Raw genomic sequence first — 24,550 nt, 5'->3', positions numbered from 1 at the left:
TTCTCAGTTAGCTTGAATCTGTCTGATCTCGATGTTACAAGTCATAGATGTATTCTTGCTGGACCATCAAAACACGAAATGGAAAGGTTAGTTAATAAGGGGTAAGCAATTTTGTTACATAATTGAACTCGGTGTGTATATTAAGTATTTATGATGCCCAAAAATGTATTCTCTTGTCACGTCAGTTGAATGACTATGCAAAAACGTAAAGGAAATAGTAGTGGAAGCAACACAATTGAAAGCTTATCATACGTTCAGACCACAGCGTCAAGGCGTTAGGTTTAAATAAAGTTTATGAGAGATGCACGTTTAGACCAGCATTTCTGTGTGTTTGTACCACTGTCAGAAGTTTAAGAATCTGAACTCCAAATTCAGTTTTGACTCTGCAATCTGAAAGTAACATTAGAATGCACTTAGATTTGAAGCTTAGAAATTGTGGCCTCTATATTTTGCAGTACAAAGGTAGTAATGCATTTGTTTGACAACAAAAACTGATACTGATCTATACTAACTGAACCTTTTGACAGTGCGATGAACCTTTGAGTGTTTTAACATTTTCCCATCAGTTTTTGAATATGAATTTTAGAGCTAAATGAATTTCAGGTGTACAGAAATGTGCTTTAATACCCTCAACGTGTTTTTGTTAAAGGTCTGGCTGAGAGTTAAAGTCCTATGCAAAATGAGGATGAGGATTAATGAGAATACAACATTATAACATAGAGCAGAAAATCAAAACATGAGTCACTCTGTACAGGATTGTGCTTCCTGTTTTGCATTATGGAACCAGCCAAGGTCATTGAAAACATTGTCATGATTTATGTATAAATGAGGTGATGGTCAGTGGTGCAAAGGAACCAAACATTTTTTTTAAACATATATTATTTTTTCTTTGAATTGAAGCGACTGCAGCTGTGGCTAGCATGTGAATTCAAGTTTTGACATCTGATATAAATGCAGTATTAAACAGGTCATTGATTACTTTTTAAACATCACATAATAAGCCCAGATTTTCACTGGTCCATTTTTTAAATACATTTGTGGGTTTACAATGTAAAAATCCAAAACAGCAAAACCACACAATTTAATAAGAGGAAGTAGGTAATTATTTTTGTGTGCATTGATTCATTTATTAGAAAAAACATTTAGGCAGAAAAGTTAACATATACATAGAATAGAACGCACTGTAATTTGAATACAGTTAAAACAATATTCACAGTAACATAACATCTTTGTCAGTAGTATAAGCCCTAGGAATGTGTTAATATCCACATCTCATGGTATGATACTTAGTACTGCAATATTTTGTGGAGACTAACAAAACTGTGAATATGCTACTTTACCCTCTTAAAACAGCTTGACAACACATAACTCAAAGAACTAAAATTCAAAAGTGCTAAGAACAGTTATCTCTACATGTAGTCTACATTGAAAGGGAGCATGGATCATGGTCTATGTAGTTGCCTCCATTTTTTCAGCTATCTCTGCACCACAACTGCTAATTTAAGCAAAGAGTGTTGTAATGCGATATATTGTGATGGTCCACGACATTATTGTGAGACCTTTGATGATACAATCTCACGATATTTCAGTTATTGTTACATCCCAAATAAGCCCACGGTACAGTAAATTTTATATTGAAAATTGCATTTGGACACACTTTTTCATCCATATTTCTTTTTTATCCATGATTATTTATATTGTAGATTCTGACTGTAAGCATCAAAACTGTGAATGAATGCATATGGAATGTAGTGAACACAAAATAAACTCACAATAACTTAAAAATAGCCACCTTTGCTTTGAACCATGGTTTACAGGGTTGGCCTTTGACAGAAGACCAAGGGTTTGCAGCATTGTTAACAAAGTAAACCTGGCTACTTTTATGATATGAATAGAAAATATTTAGTTGCATTATTTCACTTTTTTCTGTGCTACATATATTTGATGCCTTCTGTATGTATATAACAAATAGAAAGTACTAAACAAAAAAAAGAAACATTGAATGAGATGATGTGTCCAGACTTATATTATATAAGATAATATAGACAGGAGTTGGACTACTTCTACAGTATGTAAGTGTGTTTTCTCACTGTATCACCAAAATCATACAAGAAAAAAAAGAAGAAGCAGAAAAATCAGTATCACTCTCATGGCTACCTTTTAGTCCTTTAAAACCCTGGCCTGTGTGTGTCTGCTCTACACATCCAGTGGACATGAGGCTCCCGAGAGGAAACTCTGAGAATGTATTTATTGGGCTTCATAGATTTTTCCTGCTTCACCGACCAAAGAAACAGGGATCATTTTGTCAAACACAGACACAGACCTCTGCTCCATATGTCAATACTGTGCACCCTTGACTGCTCCACCAGCTACAAAAGGTCAGCTCTGGATCTGACTACACTCTCACCTGCTTTTGTATCACAGCATCACCGAGAGCCCATAGTTTAACACAGAGCTGGAGGACAGGTCAGAATCCTACAGTGGAATATGATCTGTCAAAATGGAGATGTTTCTGGGTCTGTCTACATGAAACAACTGGCATAAAGTTCAGTGTCTTCTGTGTCAGCAAAAAGAACTATGGGTAAAACAGTTTTATCACATTGGACTACAGGCAATGTAAAGAGAGTGTGACGTCATCCATAGCGTCAAATGAAACGGTTATGGGGTGAATTTGGAGGTAAGCATCATATTAGGAATAGGAATTTATATACGGACAAAATAGCAAAATAAAAAACACCAGGATCCTGTAGAGCGGATTAAAACGAACATTTTTAGACCAAAATGACGAGGCTCACAGCAGCAGTTACAGAGAGAGGGGCGGCAATTTTTCAATGTAAAGTTAATTGGAAACAGAGTCGATATTTACAGTCTGTGCGATGGACAGAGAGATAGACAGACACACTTTATTTATCTTGAAGGAATTTTATCTGCAGTACAGCACTCCAACCATACCAAAAGACATACAGAGATTTAATAGGTATAAAACTGGTGAGGCCATTCAAACACAGTTGAACAAACACACGATTCAAAGTGTGTATCCTGTATCTTTTCTGGTGGAGGGTCTTTCACGTGATTGTCTCGAGATATTATTGCTTGAAATGTTCCACAGTATGGCATTATACTTGTCTCTCCTGTAGCTGTTTTTATTGCTCAAAACACAATTTCAAAACATACATTATCACAATGATCTGGAGGCATCACTTGGCTTGTCTCCATGGTGACAGATGTATATCATTGATCATTAAAAGTGCAACAAATTACTTTTAGCCTTATATCAGAAAAAAAATATGTTTTGTTTTTACTGAACTTTAATACACCTATACTTCAATGTGTGTACTAAGCCATACATTTAAAGGCTAACTTTTCTAGTGGAGGGTTGGCAACTATAGCTTGTTGTTGTTCTTTTGTCTGGAATGTTTGACAGTATGGCATCAAACTGTCGATCTCCCCCAGAGACAAACAGGTGTTGTCACTAGGTTGTTGCATGTCAGATCTGTGGAGAGCTGACTCTGCTCACAGTGAGAATTCCTGATTTTCAGGTATTTTGCAGCCACTAAACACATCTATTTAAATAAATGCAAGATCAGACAATTTAACATCACACTTTGAAACAATCCAAGCAAAGCAGTAACATCTCCTTGGAAACAACCAGGTAGTGGACCCTCCACCAGAAAAGTTACACAGTGCAGCTTTAAATTTTGTAATCAACATTGGCAAATAAGAATAGAGAGCTATCCATATCAGTCTGTTCCTAAACATTATGTGACTTTTAATGACAAAATAACTGATCCTATTTGAATATAAAAACAGTTGTAAAAATCTTGGCCTGTCCTCTCTTTGCTGTGTAACCTCTGATGTGAGACCATTTTCTGCTGAGTGGTCTTTGCGTCAGATTCAGAGAAGAAGAAGCCATGGTCTGTTTCTAAATAAATAACGACTGCAAACCTCCACTTCTGAAATATTTATCAAAAAAATCACATATGTTGCTGTGTCCTATGCGTCTATATGAGGAGCCATCTTAGTTTTTCTCTCACTGCTAATTTAACCAGAGTGCTTGGACATTTCTCAACTTGATAACAAATAAATTAGAGTCTGGCTGCTCGGTTTCTGAACAAATGTAATTGCAATTTTTCTGATGGATATACTAATGAGATTAAAAATGGCAAAATGCTATCTTGTTTTAGATCAAGATTCAATCCACATCCGCATAGCATTAACATTTGAGAGAAGACAGAAACATGGACCACTAAACTAATACAAGAATCACATGCATTTCAGAACGTGTCTGTAGAGGTTAGCAGGGTTAGCAGATTTTATTCATAGTAAGACCCCATGGATACACAACATAGCTATAGAAAGCACTATCTAAAATCCCTATAGCTTAAAATGGAGCTGGAGGACATGTTATGGTAGAAATTTGTTGTGTAACTGTCAGATTGCAGATGTTTTGACCTTGTTCATGGTTAATATCTCTGTAATTACTAGGCCTATCCTCATTAAATAAAAACTGGCACAAAGTTCAACATCTTATATATCAGTATATATAAACAAATGTGAATTATTTCTTCACAACAGCTTCAGAAAGTGCTGCCAATTTAACCCCAAAGGTGTGATTTTTGTCAGTTAAAATATATAAGACTTAAGATTAATATGGTTTGTGGACCGAAATAATGATAACGTTCAACATTTGTGGGTCATAAGTTTTGATATTACGGTATTATATTTGAGTTATATAGTCCCCTATGCTTCATCTGAAATCTTGAACTCAACCTATTGTACCTTTTATTAAGCATTTCCTATCTACAGCTATTTAATTCCATTACAGTTTACCATTGAAATTATATAATATGTAGTTTAATGTTAATAACTATGATAACAGTCCTAATTATTCATCATTCTGAAACCCATGGATGAAACATATTACTTTTTTCACAATAGCTGTAAAAGTGATGGCATTACTCAAACACACTGATTGTTTTTGAAAAAGATGCCCCATAAAACTTTTCTGGTGAAGGGTCCACCACCTGCTTCTCTCCATGGTGATGTTATTGCATTGCTTGAAATGTTCAGTCAGTCTCCCATAGATCTGAAATTATCCAGATGATTCTAGTGAAGGTGTAAGGAGTTTAAAAACGCAGTGGAAGATTCCCGTATTACCACTTGACATCATAAGCTGGAACAGAGTCTTTTCAGTTTGAGAGAAGAACTCAAATATTATATAAGGCACTTTGAATCCAGGACATATGGCTAATAAACACAACACTATTTTGGTGACGTGCAAATCTTATTGAAACTAATAGGGCCGAGATCATATAACATTGCGTATGGTAGAGTCCAGAAGGTGGATTAACAGCAGATCAGGCTAACCTCCCCATCACAAGAAACAGCAGGCTAAGCTAAGAGCGAACACGCACCAAATGAAGAGGGTAAACATGTACTGAGCTTCACCAAAGGCAACCATAGCTAATCAAATGAATCAGGAGGTCTTAAAAGTACATAGACTTTTATCGAGGGAATACTAGACGGCAGATGCATTGGTATGTGTGGATGGAGATGCACTATGTAATATTTCTGGAGTCTGTCACTGCTTGTCTCCACGGAGGTGTCATTGCCTTGCCTGGATGACATTAAACTTTCCATGGACAAGCATTTGGCATCACCAGGCAAAGTTACAGGTCAGATCTGTGGAGTCCAGTCACAGTAATTTTTAGCAATAAACCACATGCAATTCAATACGTTGTAAGATTGGTAAGTTTAATTAGCCTAATTCATCAGCCGGTTTTATTTCGTTTCACTTCATACAATCCGTCTGACCTCGTAGCCTTAGAGTTCGTTTGCTCGATGGTAGGCAGGTACTTTTTATCATTTAACCAATCGCTGCTATTTGGCCGTGACATATGTAATGCACCGCTAGCGGGGATAACCGGTATATTAAGCTTTTCCCAAATCCCGCAGGAAGAAGGGCAATAAGGTCTTTTCCCTTGATAAAATTCACCAAACATTCTCTTTGTTCCGGTTTTAAATCTTTGATCTCGGGAATCGTTGACAACACTGAATATATGGCTCTTCGCTGACTGACTGGTGCCCAAACTTGCACATGCACTGGGATTTTTGCGAACCGTCTATTGTATTTTGATTCCTGACCTAGTCGCTGGAGAGAAATGAAATTTAGCAGAGGCACCAGGTCAGACATGTCAATCTCAGGCCCAGGGGCCAAATTTGGCCCGTGATATAATTATATTTGGCCCGCGAGATCATATCAAATATGTATTAGAGCTGGCCCATCGGCTACAGATAGACTATAGAGATAGTATTTATTTAAAATGTTGTTAGTATTTTATATTATGATTGTTCTGGATTCAATGTTTAAGCTAAACTATTATTAAACATTTGTTTTTAGTAAGAAAAGGTTTAATATTACATATCTCAAAAGAAGAAATAACATGCAGATGTTGTTGAAAATTTTCAATAAATATTTAGTTTGGCTAACGACTTAGTAACCGTTTTTAATTTTTGCCCTCTGTGAATTTGAGTTTGACACCCCTGGCTAATACTGTGGAACATTCCAGGTAAAGTCATAACATATCCATGGAAGAAAGCAGGTTAAATCTATTGTGGCCACTTTATTAGGTATACATGTCTATACACAGAAATATTATCTTAATCAGGTATTGATACATCTGATATATTAGGCCTCTATATTGATGTCATCAGAGTATTTAATTCCGCAATTGAATTCTTGTTGTACAAAGCAATATTGTTTTGTTAATTGTCTTTTAAGAAAGCAGATGCTATATTGAGACTCTGGTATTGACTGATATCGGAAATCTCCAGATATCCAATGTCAAAGCACCGGAATCGGAACTGAAGGAGATGGATCAATGTCTCCGGTCATTATGCGTCTCTTTCTTAGGGGTCACCTCAGCCCACTGCCTTGTGTGCATCATTTTCATATTACAGGGTTCAGATGACATCACTATACATAGACTGGAGATAGACTACAGAGCCCCAGATTGTGTCGTCACATCATAAAAAAAATCCACTTAGCTTAGTAGTAAACAAATGGAGATTTTAAGATTCAAACTACTTGGGTTTTCTTTCCCAGTAATTCTCACACTATTTTTGATTTATTTAACAGTAGCGACCCAGGAGTTAATAGGGTTCATACGTGGCTTTTTTGATGACCCTATTTAAATATATTAAGTCACCTTCTTCCAGTTGAATATTTTATGCTAAATGTTATTATATTATTATGTTAAATGTGTCTTTTAACTGCATCATGTACATGCTTTACATTGCTTTGGTTTTTGTAATGTGCTGATTTTTGGGTACAAGGATTTAGTTCTGGTTTAGTCCTGATTTAGTCCTGATGTTATGTACTATTGGTTTAGTTCTTGTTTAGTCCTGGTTTAGAATTGGTTTGGCACAGGTTTGTTATTTCTTATGTAGTCTAGTACTGTTTTTTTCCCCCCAATTTTAGTCCTGGTGTAGTTTGGTTTGAATTAGTCCCTGAGTATGAAAAAGAACAAGAAAGTCTGGCTCTAGTTTAAACTTTAGTCCTGGTTCAGTCCTGGTTTAGCCTTGATTTAGTGCTAGTATAGTTCTAGTTTAGTCCTGGTTCAGTCCTGGTTTAGAGCTGGTTTTGTCCTGGTTTAGTCTCATTTCAGTCTTAGCTTAGTCCTGGTATTGTTTGGTTTGACGTAGTCCTATAGAGCCCTGACTATGAGAAAGGGAAAAAATCTGGCTCTAGTTCAATCTTTCGTCCAGGTTTAATCCTTTATTTTAAACGTGGCATGGGTTGGCCTGGAGTTTTTTTTTAGAAACTGATGCTCTCAGGATTTGCACCCACAACCACCAGCCATCTCCTGGGTTTACAAATAATAGACCTCAAATAAGAAAATACCCCCTGAGCTGCAGATCTGTGGTGCTGTAAGCCAGGGGATAATGGGCAGATTGGCGTGACGTAACAGAAAGGCAACACTTTATTAGGTTTAAGGTCTAACTAAGTGGCCACTCAAGCTATTTTTAGACCTAATTCATTATTTACTGTGAGAATGAATCTTACATTTACAACCCGTATTAACTTTTAAACATTTGCATTAATGTTTAAGCTGTAAATGACAAGCTCATGTCAGGCTGGTATGTATAAATGATGTTTCTGCAGTTTTATTGGCAGACTGCTCATTTGCAACATTCTATAATAACTATGCTTTTAGTAGCTTTAAAAGGCTCATATTACGCTATTTTCTGGTTTATGTTATAATGTCGTTTCCTCATCAAAAACATACCTGTTGTTGTGTTCTGTCTCATTCACACATGTTTAATACAAAGCTTGCATCTTTAGGCTGAGTTCTTTTCTCAAATTGAAAACAGTCCTTCACTTTATGATGTCATGTGGTGGAAAACACAGTGGAACACCCACTGTGTTTTTAAACCCCATACACTTTCACTACAATGTTTGGATAATTTCAGCCCTGGAATGGTCCATCTCTACTGAACTAAAGGTAAAAGGAGCTGTTAACTTGAAACCTGCTGCTGCATGACATCACAAGGTTGGAAATTTTGAAGTTTGGAGATGTAGACAGACTAATAATAAAGGATTACTAAAACACATGTGAATGAAAGAAAGACAACTCCAGGTATGTTTTTGATGAGGTAACAGTATTATAACATGGCTTAGAGCTCACAAAAGTCAATTTTTCATAATATAGGACCTTTAATAAAGCATGAACAAAAACTTAATTCATAAAAACAAATAGTTTATTAATAATGATTCATACTTAATAACTAGGTAACTTAATTAAAGAGCCACTCTTTTGACCAAAATGTGTCTTGCCTCAGTACAGGCATATTATATAAGCAGCTTTTGAGGTCAAATAAGTCTGCTGTGTTGTCTGCATCTAATTAGAAATCATTTCATTGTTCATTGTCATCAGAAAGTGCACATTAGCATGCTAGTTATTGTCAGCTTTACCAATTCGGAATGCATAAAATGAGATAAGTTTCTTATTTTTAACAGTAATAATCATGCAGAGCCCCTTTAATACTTTAACACCTAACCCTAAATCCTTAATTTGTAGTTCCTAAGCCTGAATCATTCTGTTTGTTCATTATGAATGAAATCTTTGTTCATGCTTTATTAAGGCTAAATAATGTGTACTTATAAAGTGGTTCCAGCTTTGTTCTAAATCTAAAAACTAGATAGACGACTAAGCTAAGTTGTCAGTTTTGATAACAAACTAACTGCATGTGTAATTAAGCATTAATTAGTATGTAATTGGTAATGTATTTAGACAAAAGTTTGTGTTAATGCTGCACTACATGTATTATTATTTTATCAATATATGTATATGTAGTCCACATTTTAATCTTGAACTTAGCATTTAATGTGATTATAACATTCAAAATCATTAACTTGCAAGATACATCAACTGCTTAATTATATCAGTGTGCAGCAGACTCTTAATGACACTTTTACAATGATAATGTAGAAAACAATTTAAAATGTCCCAAGAGCAAATGTAGTGTCTGCAACTGTCTAAACTCTCTTAACAGTGGAAGTGTTACTTTGTAAATTCTGTTCATGTCCACTGTTGTTGTTGTTGCTGTTGTTGTTGTTTTTTGTTCTGTAATGATTTGTTCAATACAAGGTCATTGAAAAATTGCAATAAAAACAATGATGATGACTGAATAATACAAAATATATATATATATATATATATATATATATATATATATATATATATATATATATATACACATACTGTATAAAATATATATAAATATATATATACATACACATACTGTATAATATATATATATATATATATATATATATATATAATATACATAGCTGTGCCATGTAACATTTCTGATGTCGGTTCTGCCTCCTTCTTGTTTTCAAGCAGGTGCTTTTGCTATGCCTGGAATGTTCCGCAATATGGCATTAAACTTATCTACCTCCATGAGGTCATCTATGGAGAGGCGACCCCATACACAGTAGAATTCATGATATTTGGTGCAATAAAAACAGACGTAATTGATTGAGTGAAAGATCAGTTTAAAGGTATACTGTAAAATATTCCAGACAAAGCAATAACATCTCCATGGAGACACAGAGATAGTAATCCCTCTATGAGAAAAGTTGCATTGTGCACCTTTAACAACGTTTACAAGGTGATAGATATAAGCAGAGATAAGCAGGTGCATAAGTTTAAGTCAGTCATAAAAATGAAGTGAGTGATCAAATCTTACCTAAAAGCATGTTGAAATCGTCCCACTCTTCTGTCTCCTGCTTCTTATCTTATCTCCTTCAAACAGAGCAGCCTCTCTAGTCAAAACCTGAACCTCTTTTACAAAACTGTCCAAATCCGATCCTCACTCCTCATGTCGTTTCCTGCTCGATTCCTTGTTTAAACGTCCTCCTCTCCGTCACACAGTAGTTGCAGTGGCAGCCCCTTCTCTCACTGTATACGCACTGGACACTCAATCTGGTGTGAGGCTAATTTATTCCCAGCTATTTTCACATTCGAGGAAGCACCAGAGACTACAGCCAGGAGACCTCTTTGCGAGCAGCACACCCCCTCCTCTCTCTCTTTCTCTCTCCTAGCTCTTCCCTCCCTCTCTCCTCTCTCTCTCTCTCTCACACACACACACACTCTAATGCCTCACTCTCCTCTCCTCTTTCAGCTGTCTTCTCTTTCTTTCTCTCTCTCTCTCCTCTTTCACCCCCCCATCGCCTTTCCTCTCTCAGCTATCCTTTCTCTCTCCCCCCTCCTCTCTCTCTTCTGTCTTTCTCTCTCCCCTCCCTCTCTAATCTCTCTCTGCTACCTTTTGCTCTCCTCGTTTCTCCTCTTCTCTCTTTTTCTGTCTCTTCCCTGTCTCTCCTCTTTCTCTTTTTCCTATCTCCTCCCTTTCTCTCTCCTCTTCTTCTCACTCATCCTCTCTCCCTCCTTCTTCCTTCTTTTTCTCCTCCTTCTCTCTGTCATGTATTTTGGGGTTGAGTATAACCTAAAGGCACCTTGCATTTCTGCGTCCTGATTGGTGGAGGAGTTGTCCAATGCGTGCGCTCCCCTGGATTCGCTGATGATTATAATGCTTCTGTCAGTGGAGCCCCAGTTCTCTCTCCTTCACCGCGTTGTATTGACTAAACCCTATTGTCCTTTTGTATCAATGCAGCAATCGCCATCACATCATGTCCATAGGATATTTTGCTTAAACTGCCATGTGTTTCATGCTTACACTGAGGTAGATCAATACTGAGATTTAAAATGTCATAAAGATCCATGGGTGTCATAGATTATAGCTGTATAGTAGACTTGTCTTCAGTGCAGTTGCTATATATTGTATTATGAACTGGTGAATCGATAACATGATTTTTTGTGGTGTTTTGAATAGCCAAATCTAACTATAGAGACATAAATACTGACCAAAGCACAAACCAGATATGAACAGTGGTGGAACGCAACAAAGTACTGTACTTAAGTAAACATTTTAGGTATTGGTACTTTACTTAAATACATTTTAAGTGGATACTTTTACTTCACTACATTTAAGAGCAGATATCTGTACTTTCTACTCCACTGCATGTTTGAACAGGACTAAAAGTAAAAGTTTTTATTACTGTTTAAGACTTGCTGAATAGGCTGAGGGTTGATTTTGTTCATAATGTTCATAATTTGAACAAACAGAAATGTAACAACAAATAAAAACAGCTAGAATAAAAAGACTGATTTAATTATTTCTGTTGAACAAAATTCAGCACACATCTATATCAAAATCAAAAAATTTGAAGCATTGTTGGATCTCAAAATTTGCACGTTATACTCTTTTACTTTTTACTCATTAAGTAGATTTTTATATGGGTACTTTAATACTTTTACTTAAGTAGACTATTTCATGTGATACTTTTACTTGAGTATTTGAGGGGTCATACCAGCTTGTCAGAGCCTGATCTCGTCAGATCTCAGAAGCTAAGCAGCGCCAGGCCTGGTTAGTACTTGGATGGGAGACCGCTGGGAAAAACAGGTGCCACGGGGGGGTGCCAGTCGCAGAACTGTTGTTGTGTCCTTAAGCAAGAAACTTCACCCACATTGCCTAGTATGAAAGTGGTGTGTGCGTGAGTGATGGTGGTGGTCAGAGGGACTGATGGCGCAAATTAGCCGTACTTCTGTCAGCATGCCCCAGGGCAGATGTGGCTACACCCAGTGATATCTTACCACCACTGGGTGTGGAGAGAAAGAATAATGACTCTGAAATGCTCTGTAAAGTGTCTTTGTGACATATGTCTGTGAAAAAGCGCTATATAAATAAAAAGTTACTTATTTTTGTCTGATATGGGTATTTTTACTTAAATAACAAAATGTAGTACTTCTTTCACCAATGGAAATGAATACTTGTGTCTGATAAAATGACTTGGAGAAGTGAACCATTCTGCTCCTTAATTGGCAATGCAATATTCACTCACTACTATTTTCATACAAATGTAATGATTCATTCAATTTCTAATCTAATTAAATTAATTTCATTTTCTTACTGGCAATTAGTAGGGTGGGATTATATCATGTCCTTAGTGGAATTTGTGTCTCATTCCATCGCTATTATTATTTTGTCGCACATTTTCTATTATTTTACTGTGAAACTATAGGATTTTTACATTTGAGCTGTTGTGTTATTTCTTTGGTCCTCACATACCAAAGAGCTGCTTTTAATATGAGTGCATTGATTGTTGGTACAAATGCATGAATGAATAAATTAATATTTAATTCTATACAAGCTAAAAACTACATGGGCACAAATGGGAGAAAAAAAACAGATGATCATGAATAAACTGAAAAATGATTTGAATGGTGTGATGATACGAACATAGGCCTACACAGAAACACTACTTTACTCAGTACTTGCACAGTTACACTTGAAAGGAGAACTTTAAGCAGATTTAAGTCTTTGCTATTCCAGACAGACTCCAGAGGTAACATGGACAAAGTGAGGCTGACAGGTGCAGAGCGGCAGTGCAGAGGAGAAGGGGGGATGAAAGGGGAGGAGGGATGTGGTCAAACTGAGAATAAAACTAAAGAGAACAAAAGTGAAAGATGGACAGACATTTTAACTGTGAACTAGACCCACAGTAAATATTTCATGATGTGAGATTTAGAAGGATTTTGAAAAGTCATCCCCACAATAGCTATTAAGGCTAAGGTATAATTTTTAAAACCCAATGGTAAATTTTGTACTTTGCATTTGACCCATTCTTCAGGTTTTGTCAGAACTAAAATATGCAAGTCTGTTGCCATTGGGTATGTGGGTAAGGCTGATTAAAAAACAGCTTATAAAGGAGGAACTGACTTTAAAACATTGTATCAGTTTTGTTTCATGTGAGTAACAGCCACATTAATTGAAGATATCTTAACTACAAACCAAGATGTTTCAATCTTAAGCATCATATTTCCCCTCTCCTCCAGCCGTGTTGTAAAGTAGCCTATAGAGTTTTATGGCATCACATAATCAACATATGCGTCTATTCTGGGAGGGTCACACATGTAAACAAATGTCAAACTCCAATGGGAAACTCTCATTAAGATCTCCACTTTGGTGACTTCCTTTATAACATCAACAACAAACTATCATACAAAATCAAGCTGAATTTAAAGCCTATATTATTGTTGTGTCCTCATCAGAAACATACCAAGAGTTATGTTTTGTTTTCCTTCACACATGTTTAACACACACCCTGCATATTTAGGCTGAGTTATTCACTCAAATTGAAAACAAATATAATTTGAATAATTTCAGCCCTGGAAATGGCCATCTATACTGAACTAAAATTAAAAGGAGCTGTTAACATGAAAACTCCCAAAACACACAAGGTGGAACAGAAGGATTACTCAGACATATGAATGAAACATAACACAATTTTAAGTATTTTTATGAGGAGGTAACATCATTATAACATGGCTTAAAGCTCATAAGAGTCAGTTTTGTGTCATATAGGAACTTTAAATTTATCTGTGGGGACAAGCAAGTGACAGCATTAAGTTAAGTTACAGGTTGGATCTGTGGAGAGGTGAGCCCATTCACTTAAAAAAAAAAAAAAAAGCATGTTTTAAGGTTTAAGCATTGTGTGTTTTTGTTTTTTGGTCCAAGAATCAGGATGCTAATTGTTGTTAGCATTACCGTGACTGCAAAACAAAGCTCTGGCCTCTAAAAACTGTAAAAAGACCCTTATAAACTCAACACTGTGAATAATTACAATGCTTGGAATACATGAAGAAAGTGTGGAATTTAAGTAGTTTGGAGTAAATAGTTTAATAGTTTGGACCATTGCATTTTAAATGAATTAGCTCTGTTTTTTCATGTATTTAAGACAGTAGAAATCTAATTCTTTAAAATCCTCAGTCATTAAAAATTCATAGGGGAAAATAGTTTTAAAATGGTTCCCAGACAGACAGCTTGAAATATTTAAATAACATTGTCAAAGCCATCCTCATATACTTGATGTCTACTCCTGCTTGGCCCTTTTCCCATGTATTCTCCAGGCCAGTACATGTAGGTGTATACAGGTGTAGGGTTTCCTCATTAGTAGACTCTGGGTGAATAATACATTGGGGTGCATTGTTGAGTAAAATAGCTCAGGTGCTAATGTGGCTGTCAACTTTGGAGGAGCAGGACTTTAATAGATGTCGCTCTGGGAAACTGAAACAGGACCAGGGGAGTCCGGTGACATCCACCCCACATATGTGCTGCCTCTGCTGGGGAAGGGGGGCGTGAGTTGAAGGGGGGATTCCTCCAGGACAGGTAAGGAGGACAGGAAGCCTGATACAAAAACAACTGTGAAGAATATACTGAAAAATGTGAATGCTTATTTAATGGAAATGTGTATGTGTAAGACACATACAAAATAAATATAAAAACTGTGTATAGTGTATTTAAAAAAGAACTGATGTTTACTACAATTTTGTATCTGTATCTTTGAAAGTTACTCTTGATTGTCCGACATTTTCTAATTATATTCTGCTTTCAATTTGTCATTAAGTATTATACTAGTACAGTGTAAGCTTATGCTCTCATAGTATTCTCCCATAGAATGCTGATATAGATCAGCATTCTAAAACTGTGTATGTGGTGAGTGAGTGGTAGTTGGAGGAGCCGATGGTGCAGATTGGCAGCCTTGTTTCAGTCAAACTGTTCCAAGGCTGCAGGAGCTATAAGGCTATTCAGAAAAGGTCCAGTGTAATCCTATTTGTGTGACTTTTTTCAGCCACTGTGTACTGATAAATGTATATATGATTATTATGTATTGACAAAATTAGATAAAGTAAACTATACATTCTGCTCCTTTCCCATTTCGAGAAAGGGACCTCACATCAATCTCCTGTGAAATCAGCCAATAATGTCTTCCTCGTGTGATCCTCCACACTGTACAGAGCTAACAGCTTGTATCCGTCTTGCTCTATAAATCTCCCCACACGAGGCAGCTGTGTCCCTGGGGTTAAAATAAGTTCCTTGGACAGTGATCCTGATCCACTCTAGAGCTAAAAATATCTTCAGCCCTGCCTCTAAAAACACTCATAAATACTCGGGTAATGTCGCTGCATATTGGGTTAGAAAAACACTGTAAACTTTTATGGACAAACCTGGCAGTTATGGGTAAAACTAGACACGTTCTAAAGAGAGAGTGAAGAGAGGTGGGAGAAGTTGGATATTTGTGAATGGGATATAGGGATTTAAAATAGTTTTGTAAGACTTGTAAACAACACATGGAAAATGTTTGTAAAATATTATCTGGGTGATTTCTAAGCTCACAAGAGTACACAATGAGTAAAGATGAGTACGAGGCATTTATTGCTCAAAGCATGGAGAGATCAGTGCATGGCAGGAATAAATAAATAAATAAATAAATGTAATCTTAAGAAAATGCCAAGGAATGATTTTAAAGTTATACATATATTTATCAGTCTGTGGCTCCAGATTTATTTTAATATTTTGTTCATATACATATAAGAGCTGGGTGAAAAATTATTCTTTTTTTCATAATTTTCAATTTAAATTTCGATCTTATGAAAACAAATCAAAATTTAAATAAAAATAAACAATAAGGACTTTTAAAAATACAACTTTTTAAAACAAAAAATAATCAAATTTCTGCAACAATTAAAATGACACAAGGTGATTATTGATTATTAGAAATGTTTAACTCTCATTCCCATACTGTGGAACATTACAGACAAAACAATAAGATCGCCATGGAAACAAGTCATGAGTAGACCACCTACTGGAAAGGTTACATAGTGCAACTTTAAAAGATTCTTTCTCAGTCATTCCTCAAAGTCAAGAAAAAGTCCAAGCTACTTTTCATTTAACCTAATACATGTAGACAGCTCCCTGCATGGTTCACACTGTAATCCCTCTTTCCTGTCTTTCATCTTCCCTTGTTACTCTCTTTGACTAACGTATGTGTAAGGTCAAAGGTCAGAGCAGGTCGAAGCATCTGCTAGTGAGCGCTGACGTTAGCCTGAGTGTTTCCCCATAAGATCCATCAAAGACAGACTACTTCAAAGCTACTGTCACAATCTCTCTGCTCCAAAGCACAATATGGCAGTAATGAGGAAACACTGGCCAGGGCTTAGACTCACTTCAATTGGACCTGATCAAAGAACATGAGATTGGAGAGTTACAGTGCAGAAGTTTCGATGAGGTGTGAAGAATGTGATTAAACTTTTTATCTAAAAATGGGAAAAAGAAAAGCTGTGTTTTTGTGTTTGTTTGTTTTTTCATTTGGATGTTTTTCTTACAATAAAAACATGTATCCTTACTGTGAGCAGGCTTGCCTCTCCACAAACCTGACTCTTATTTGGCCTGGAGAAGGGCTTCCACCTGCTTGTTTATAATAATGCACAGTATATGATATAAACATACCTATGGAGAATGTTCAAGAGAATATTTTTAAACTTTTATTTCCATGAAATCATACCATCTCCAGTAAGTTACATGGTGTTGCTTTAAATTGGGTGCTTTGCAAAAAAAAAATCAAGTAGTAGTTGGTGTAGTACTAGTAGTAGTGGTTGTAGCTGTAGAGGTAGTAGCTGTAGTAGTAGCTGTAATAGTAGCTGTAGTTATAGTATTTTTTGTAGTATTTTTGTAATGCAATTATATAATGCATTATAGTTTTTGTAGTAGTCGTAGTAGTAGTAGTAGCTGTAATAGTAATAGTAGTAGTAGTACTAGTAGCTGCAGATATAGAATTTTTTGTAGTCTTTTTGGAATGCAATAATGCATTATAGTTGTTTTTTTTGTAGTAGTAGTAGTAATAGCTGCACTAGTAGTAGTAGTAGTAGATGTAGTAGCTCTATTTATAGTGTTTTGTAGTATTTTTGTAATGCAATTAAATAATGCATTATAGTTTTTGTAGTAGTAGTAGTAGTAGTAGTAGTAGTAATAGTCGTAGTAGTAGTACTAGTAGCTTTATTTATAGTATTTAGAAGCAGATTTGGAAAGAATTACTCCTAAACTCGATTTTTTGGTTCATCTGGGCACCATCTGTTAATGATTGCAAGACATTGTCCCGTAACTTACTGGAGGTCTAATTTATCCTTTCCAGCTCCATGTGTAAGTGAGTGAATGTTGTTATCATTAACTTGTACAAATTCCCTGTATAAAAGCCACACAGGCAACTACACTGAACAGAGAAGCAAAGTGAACTACCAGACATCCATACTACTGCATGTATACACTTTTGGTTAACATTTTACACATAAAAGAGTTCAAAAGTGAATCCCCAGTACTGTAATAAAAATATATTTGACTCACCCGTGGAGCTCCACATTGGTCACCGCAGCTCTTCAAGTCTTCAGAAGTCACTGACGCACAGTTGACGTTTTTACACTGACATTTCCGAACGTTTTGTCACAATGTTGATGTGTAGTCAGCTTGGAGGAGTACTCAAGTACTCAAAAATTTACTTTTCAAAAATACTATCACTCAAAAAGAAATAAAAAGTAGTGTGAAAGTATGTGTATACAGCTTTTATGTTAGAAATAGCCTACAAAGCAAAATGTACAACTAGTTTGACCCAAAATACAGCAAATAGAGCAAGAGTTACTGTCTATTATGTTATATTGTCTGTTTAGAAACGCTACTACAATTACCACAGAACCTACTATCCATTACTATTATTTTACTTATTATACTTATACAAGCTTGTACAACTACAGCTACTACCACCTGCTACACTTTAAAGTTTCCTAGAGCTATTGGTGACGAGGGAGTCATGGTTACAGAAAGTTGCTAAAGTCAAATTTAGAAGTTACTCAACATTCCAAATGTGTTAAATGTCTATTGATAAAGTACATACGTATTAATATCTTGTTGCTCTCTTATCTTTGCTGCCATACACACAGAGTAGTCATTGTCTCTTCTCTAAAAATTAAAATTGAAAACTTGAAATTGGGAAAAATCTGTTCAAAAATCTCAAAATATCCTTGTGGAAATTTTAGACCCAGATTTGAAACTCGTATCTCCCATGTGGTTTTCCGTGATAGCTTGTCGGTTGGTTTTTATCCTCTGGGGAGTTGTGGCAAACAAGTGCACAAGATTCCTTCAGCTAATTCTGCGCTGGGGTCGAGGGACACTTAATATGTGACAACTGTGCAGCACGACGCAGGCACGCAACACAGGGCCTGAGAGAGGCTTATGATTTACACGGCTATGAGTGAATAATGGCTTCAGGCTTTTATTATGGGATTAAAGACACACTATGGAATCACAATCAGAATGTATTTGCCATTTCAGTTTCAAAATACAGACATTTAAACACTGTATACAGGTTCAGAATCAGCAGCATAAAACAGTATAATAAATAGTTAAAATATTGTTGATGTCAAAATCAGTGCAATAACTTTTAGCCAAAAATAGACTAGGCATGCAGCTCCACAAACCTGACTTGGCCCAGGAGAGACTGTATAAAGGAGTGACTAAGGGAGTGTGACGTCACCCTACAGCGTTCGGCTCCAGTCAAATGATGCTCACAAGGCTAGCAGTTATAGGAGCTAATTTGGAGGATTAGGAATCTATTTATGGACAAAATGGCGAAAAACAAAAAACAAAATCAAAAACAAATTGATGATGCTCACTGCAGCAGTTACAGAGAGAAGGGTAACAATTTTCCAATGTAAAGTCAATTTGAACCAGATCAGTGCAGCCTGACACACGCCCATGCTCACTTCCTATTTGGATCATGGTGGCTCTTATTCATTTATAAATGAATGATGCTTATTCAACCCCTCACAGCAAGAAGGTCCCAGGGATGCATGTACAGTTTGCATGTTCTCCTCTATAGGTTTTCTCTAAGCGCTCCAATCCCCCAATAAAAATAAAAAAATAAGATTATAGGTACTCCTGACCAAGCTCTAGCTCAAAGGGTCAATTGCAGAGGACAAATTTCCAGACATTTTTTGTCTTAAAAGGCTCTGTATTAGATAGATTTGTCTTATGCAAGTACAGATATTTTGTATAAGCAGCTCTCAAGGTCAAAATAAGTCTGCTGCATGCTGTCTGCATCTATATAATGAGTTTGAGAATCAGAAAGTGTGTGTTAGCATGCTAGTTGTTGTTAGTATTACCATGACAGCAAAACTCCTAGGTTCTGAAAGTTGTGAAAAGCACTTAGAAACTTATCATGGTGAATAATTAGGATGCCCTGATTGCATAATATAAGTGAGAAATAACTTTGGACCTCTGTAAACCATTTAAAATGAACTAGCTCTGTTTTTCATGTGTTTAAGACAATAAAATTCTGTTACAGCGTCTTCAGCTGTCCCTCTGAATTGGTGGAAGGGCATCAGAGGCAGTCACACCGGGGAGCCAGTGGTAAGTTGTTGAAATGGGACCCAAATGAAGTCTCTGGAGAGGGCTGACGCACAGCGGTGGGGAGAAACCCGAGCAGAGCTGCAGATGTGTGGTGGCTCATATATGTGACATTATTTCTGTTTGAGTTGTAAGTGACAAGGCTCCCTACCGCTCTGGTATGTCAAATATACTCTATACTATAAATTATACAGCAAGTAGTGTCACTCATAAAGGCTGTACTGTAAAACTCTCTTGTACAGTATTTTTACAATATTCACTTCTTTTATCTCACTTTGTAATATTGGTCAAATACCAATGTAAATATGTTGCATACTATTATATAATGTAAGTTTATTTAAATTTTTTTCATTTGATAAAAAGGACAGATTTTTAATAGTATATATATATATATATATATATATATATATATATATATATATATATATATATATATATAAAATGTACTACAATTAAATGAAAGCAAAAAGATCAAATAAGACAATGCACAGATGCACAGACATTAATTTATTGTTAAAAATTGTAGTTATTGTTTATTATATTACACAGGTGTTTATTTACATACTAAGCTGTAGTTAATGATATCAATCTAATGTAAATGTCACTTGTTGTGTGCAGGTTACCTGCTAGTTATTAGGTAAATTAATCAAGAATTTACCTAATAACTAGCTGGTTTGAATCAAGGTACCCTGGCATACTGGCATTGAAACTGTAGTTTAAAAAAAATCTAAACAAAAACATAAAACAGTATAATAAAAAAGGAAGCAGCCAGATGTGACTTTGATGCAGTAACATGAGGGTGGCTCCGTGTCTCTTTAACAGTCTGTTTTTAGTTATTGTCCTTTTTCCTGTGAACATTCAGAGAAAGGTGGGCTTACATTCTCATTCTGAGCCTCACATATCCGAAGCTCTTTGGTTTTAGCTTCACCTGCTGGTCCAACTGAGAAAAACGGAAACAATGTCTCGGTAAATGCATGCTTGTAAGTGTACAAGTGTGTTATGTGATGAGCATCATAGAAGGACACCTGTCCCCCGTCATAGTCCAGTCTGACCTGGATCTCCCCTGGAGCCCTCCTCACTTTGACTGGGTTGCGACACCCGTTTGTGTATTTACCCTCTTTGTGTTTTAAACACCAAATTCCACATTCAGGCGTAGCATAGAGCTGATCTTTTCTCTGAACTGACTCTTTGGCCACTCCTGCAACCCAGTCCTTATAGTCCCCCACCTCCACGTCCCACTGGTGAGTCCCAGAGCTGAAGCCTTCAGAGCCCAGAACACTGGGGCTGTTAGTGAACCTCTGTGGATTATCAGGGACCACACGATAGTCCATCCCTCCATGTCTCACACTGCTCAGACCCTCACACAGAAACACACTTTCCCCTACAGTATTGGGGTCTAGAATCACAGGGTTGTAATGGACCACACTCCTCATCTTCCTCCACACTCTGAAGCCCAGGTTGCCCAGGATTTTGACCTGGTTGAGGAGTCCCTCTTTGGGCCATGGGGGCTCTGCTGTGATGTTTGGATCTTTGTTGTAGGTTTCAGTTGCAGATTTGAGAAAAGTCCATGTGTCTGTGTGTGCTCGCAACTCTAGCTGGATACTGGTGCTTAAAGAGGACAGTCTGTCCCTGACACTCTGCAGAGCTGAGTTCAGACTGTGGCTCTGTCTGAGCTGTTCCCCCTTCAGCACGGCCAATGCTCTTTCCTGCTCCTGTTTGAGGAACTCATGTAGCTCCTCAAACACAGCTCTGATGTGACGTGTGCAGACCACAGCCTGGTCCTCTGCGTGCTGCTGCAGTTGCTCATAGGTCTTCTTCTGTTCTTCACAGCTCTGTCTCTGGTCTTTTAGAGTTTGTATGTGTGATGTGAGCTTCTCCTTCAGCTCCCTCTCAGCCTCTTCTGCAGACACCACCTGGTGCTGTGTGTGCAGAGAGAACTCACACACAGGACAGAGCAGTCGAGACTCTTCTTTACAAAACAAACCAGGTACCTCTGGATGAACACTGCACATCCACTGCTCCTGAGACCTCTGCCTCTGTCTGAAGGCCAGACTCAGCTCTCTCAGAGAAAAGTTTTTGTCCAGATCATCTTTGGAGGACTTCCTGCGGCAGACGGGACAGCACTTGTTCTGGTTCTTTTCCCAGCAGTCCTTGAGGCAGCTAGCAGAAGCTGTGGTGACAGCTCAGCGACACAGGCTCAGTGAAAGTGTCCAGACACACTGGACAGTTCAGAAAGTCTTTCAGTTCAGACACTGCCATTTTCCTCAGAGTGATCCCCCATAGCGGACGCTAAATCAGCTCTGTTCTGTTGAGTCCCGACACACTCTGTTGTCTGAACACTTTCAGTTTCTCTGTGCTTCCTGTTGGACCAGTGTGTTCAGAATCCTCACTTTCACTTGAACTCCTCAGTATCACATGGTGTGGGCGTACTAACACAACTGCTTCATTTTATTTAAATGTTTTCATATTTTTTGTAATTAGAGCAGAAAGGGAACATGTCCTGCTAACTCTGACTCCATAATGAATTCAAAATGATTTAAAATTACATGTAAAAATCACCTCTCATCTAAAGACAACAGTGCCCTCTGCACTTAGAAGGACATACACAGTAGATTTTTTACAATTATTTGTTGGATGAAAAATCCTTTCTCTGTGGATTAAGATATGAGTGTCCTGTGTCGCATGTTGAGGTTTTGCCTCCAGGAAATAAACCCTATCTGTACAGCCTAATCCATGAGCCTCTGTGTGTAATTGTAGCACTGTGTAAATCTGCTGACGACTCTGTGTCCTTTAGAGTCCATGAACTAGACCTGAGACCGGACTAAACCTGGCCCCATCTGTTACTATGCAAATACTGTATCAGAGTCCTAATTATAAGGCCTGTTATATGTTTTCTGGTATTTAATGATAAAGGGTGACATACATATATTATTATAATTTAACATGTTGTTCATTGTAAACTGTAATGTTGGTCAAAATCAACTTAATAATAATAACAGGTCCATTCACTTCCTCTTTGAAATGTCATTATGATGAAGCTGTCTTGCTTCATCATAAAGACATTACATTCACTGTAATAAACATGCATCAAATTTTCTTTCTTTCTTTTTCTTTCTTTTTTTTTTAATGGCTGCACATTTTTTTTATATTTGTGCATACCTTTTTTGAAGAACTGCAAGACAATACAGAGTGGGTGAGGATAGGGGCAAACAGAAATTTTCTAAGCATTGAACAGGATTTCTCAAACATGCAGGAACGATTCAGTTAACAGCATATCTAGTGTCTAATGATATGAAAAATCTACTTTTTAAAACTTTCAACCTTGACTATATACTTTCTGCTATTGTTTATATGCTTTATATTGCATTTATTTAAATGCAATTTAATACATAAAAGTAAAGTATGATTTTGATAACTATATAACATTTGTAGAAAGCTGAATTATCTGCAGTCAAATGTCTATGCCTAGTTACTGTTACTACACACTGATCTACACACTGATCTAACCAGTTCCTTACAGTTTGTTGGTGACATTGATGGTGCCCCCTGCTCTGTCTCCTCTCTCCACACTCTGTCTCTGTCCCTTTGAAGGATGACTGCAGACTCTATGAAATATGAGCAGAGATGACACCTTAAGACACACGAGCCCAAAGATCCTCTGTCCCATGGCCAAACCCACAGATATGTCTGCCACTCTTCTGCTGGCCAGCTAAAGCAACACTCTGTAACTTTCAGGAAGGGCACATCACCCACATGATTCCATGGGAATGAATTAAAACATACAGTATTTCCAAACATTCCCTGGTGAGATAGATCTGTTTTACTGTTTTCCTTTGAAACAAGCAGGTGGAGGTACTCCATCTATAATAAAAATGCATGTTTTTATTTTAGTCAGTTCTTTAGCTAATTAGTGACACTGGGACTTTAGGTCGAACAGCACATTACCAATAGGCTGTGTTCACAACATTCTAGACAAACAGCTCTATGGACATTTCACTGTTTAGAAAAACATACCCAAACACATGTATAGGCTACTTGTGTTCAACATTCAAATGCTCGACAAAGTTGTCATATTATTCTTTTGAACCTCAGGTGACAAGAATACCTGTTTGAATAATCCTACCACTCATTACAAAAAGTTAGAACATAGCAAGTGAATTTATACCAACAGAAAATAAAAACATTGAACTTTATGTAATTTTTTTCATGTGGATATGCCAGTAATTACAGACACTTTAAACCTAAACCAGATCAAAACATGATGTAACTGGAACTCAGCTATTATGCTATTACTCAGCAACTATTATGAGTTCTGTTTTGAGATGTTCTTTTGAGACCATTTTAGCCCTGATGTAGACCTGTAGTTCCTGGTTTAGTCCCAGTTGACTTTTATGTGGTGGAGCCTATGCAAGAGCCATCCTAAAAAGCATTACAACGACAGCAGGACTGACTATACACTGAGCATAACATTAGATCTCTTCATAATAACATCTCCAAGACTAGCCCTGTATTTCCAGTTCAGTGAAAAAAACTCTTGCATATTTCTTTCCTGGCTTCAGCCCTGTCCAGTGCTGTCATCCTTTGAACACATAAGCAGCAGACAGATCCGTTCAGGTCCTGTTTTGGATCTGGTTTTGGACTGTTTTCACGCAAGACTTGGTTGTGGCTGGACTCAGGCGTACAGAGGGAG

General features: G+C 36.9%; 1 protein-coding gene and 1 pseudogene across 1 annotated transcript in view; both read right to left on the bottom strand.

Annotated features, from left to right (window-relative positions):
* LOC110168407 (zinc finger protein 385A-like) overlaps window positions 1-10,321 on the bottom strand; it is a 46,511-nt gene extending 36,190 nt beyond the window's left edge. Inside the window, exon 1 of the mRNA XM_055160176.1 lies at window positions 10,255-10,321. Coding sequence (XP_055016151.1) covers window positions 10,255-10,264 — 10 coding nt within the window. The 5' untranslated portion in view covers window positions 10,265-10,321. The remainder of the gene's footprint in view (window positions 1-10,254) is intronic.
* Window positions 10,322-20,554: 10,233 nt separating this feature from the next.
* Window positions 20,555-22,119, bottom strand: LOC110168406 (zinc-binding protein A33-like; annotated as a pseudogene).
* Window positions 22,120-24,550: the final 2,431 nt, after the last annotated feature.

This window comes from Boleophthalmus pectinirostris, unplaced genomic scaffold (assembly GCF_026225935.1).
Source record: "Boleophthalmus pectinirostris isolate CB_2022bp ecotype Guang Dong unplaced genomic scaffold, ASM2622593v1 HiC_scaffold_3, whole genome shotgun sequence".
Lineage (NCBI taxonomy): Eukaryota > Metazoa > Chordata > Actinopteri > Gobiiformes > Gobiidae > Boleophthalmus > Boleophthalmus pectinirostris.
The sequence above is the reverse complement of the archived record's forward strand: the minus strand, read 5'-3'. Positions and strand labels throughout refer to the sequence as shown.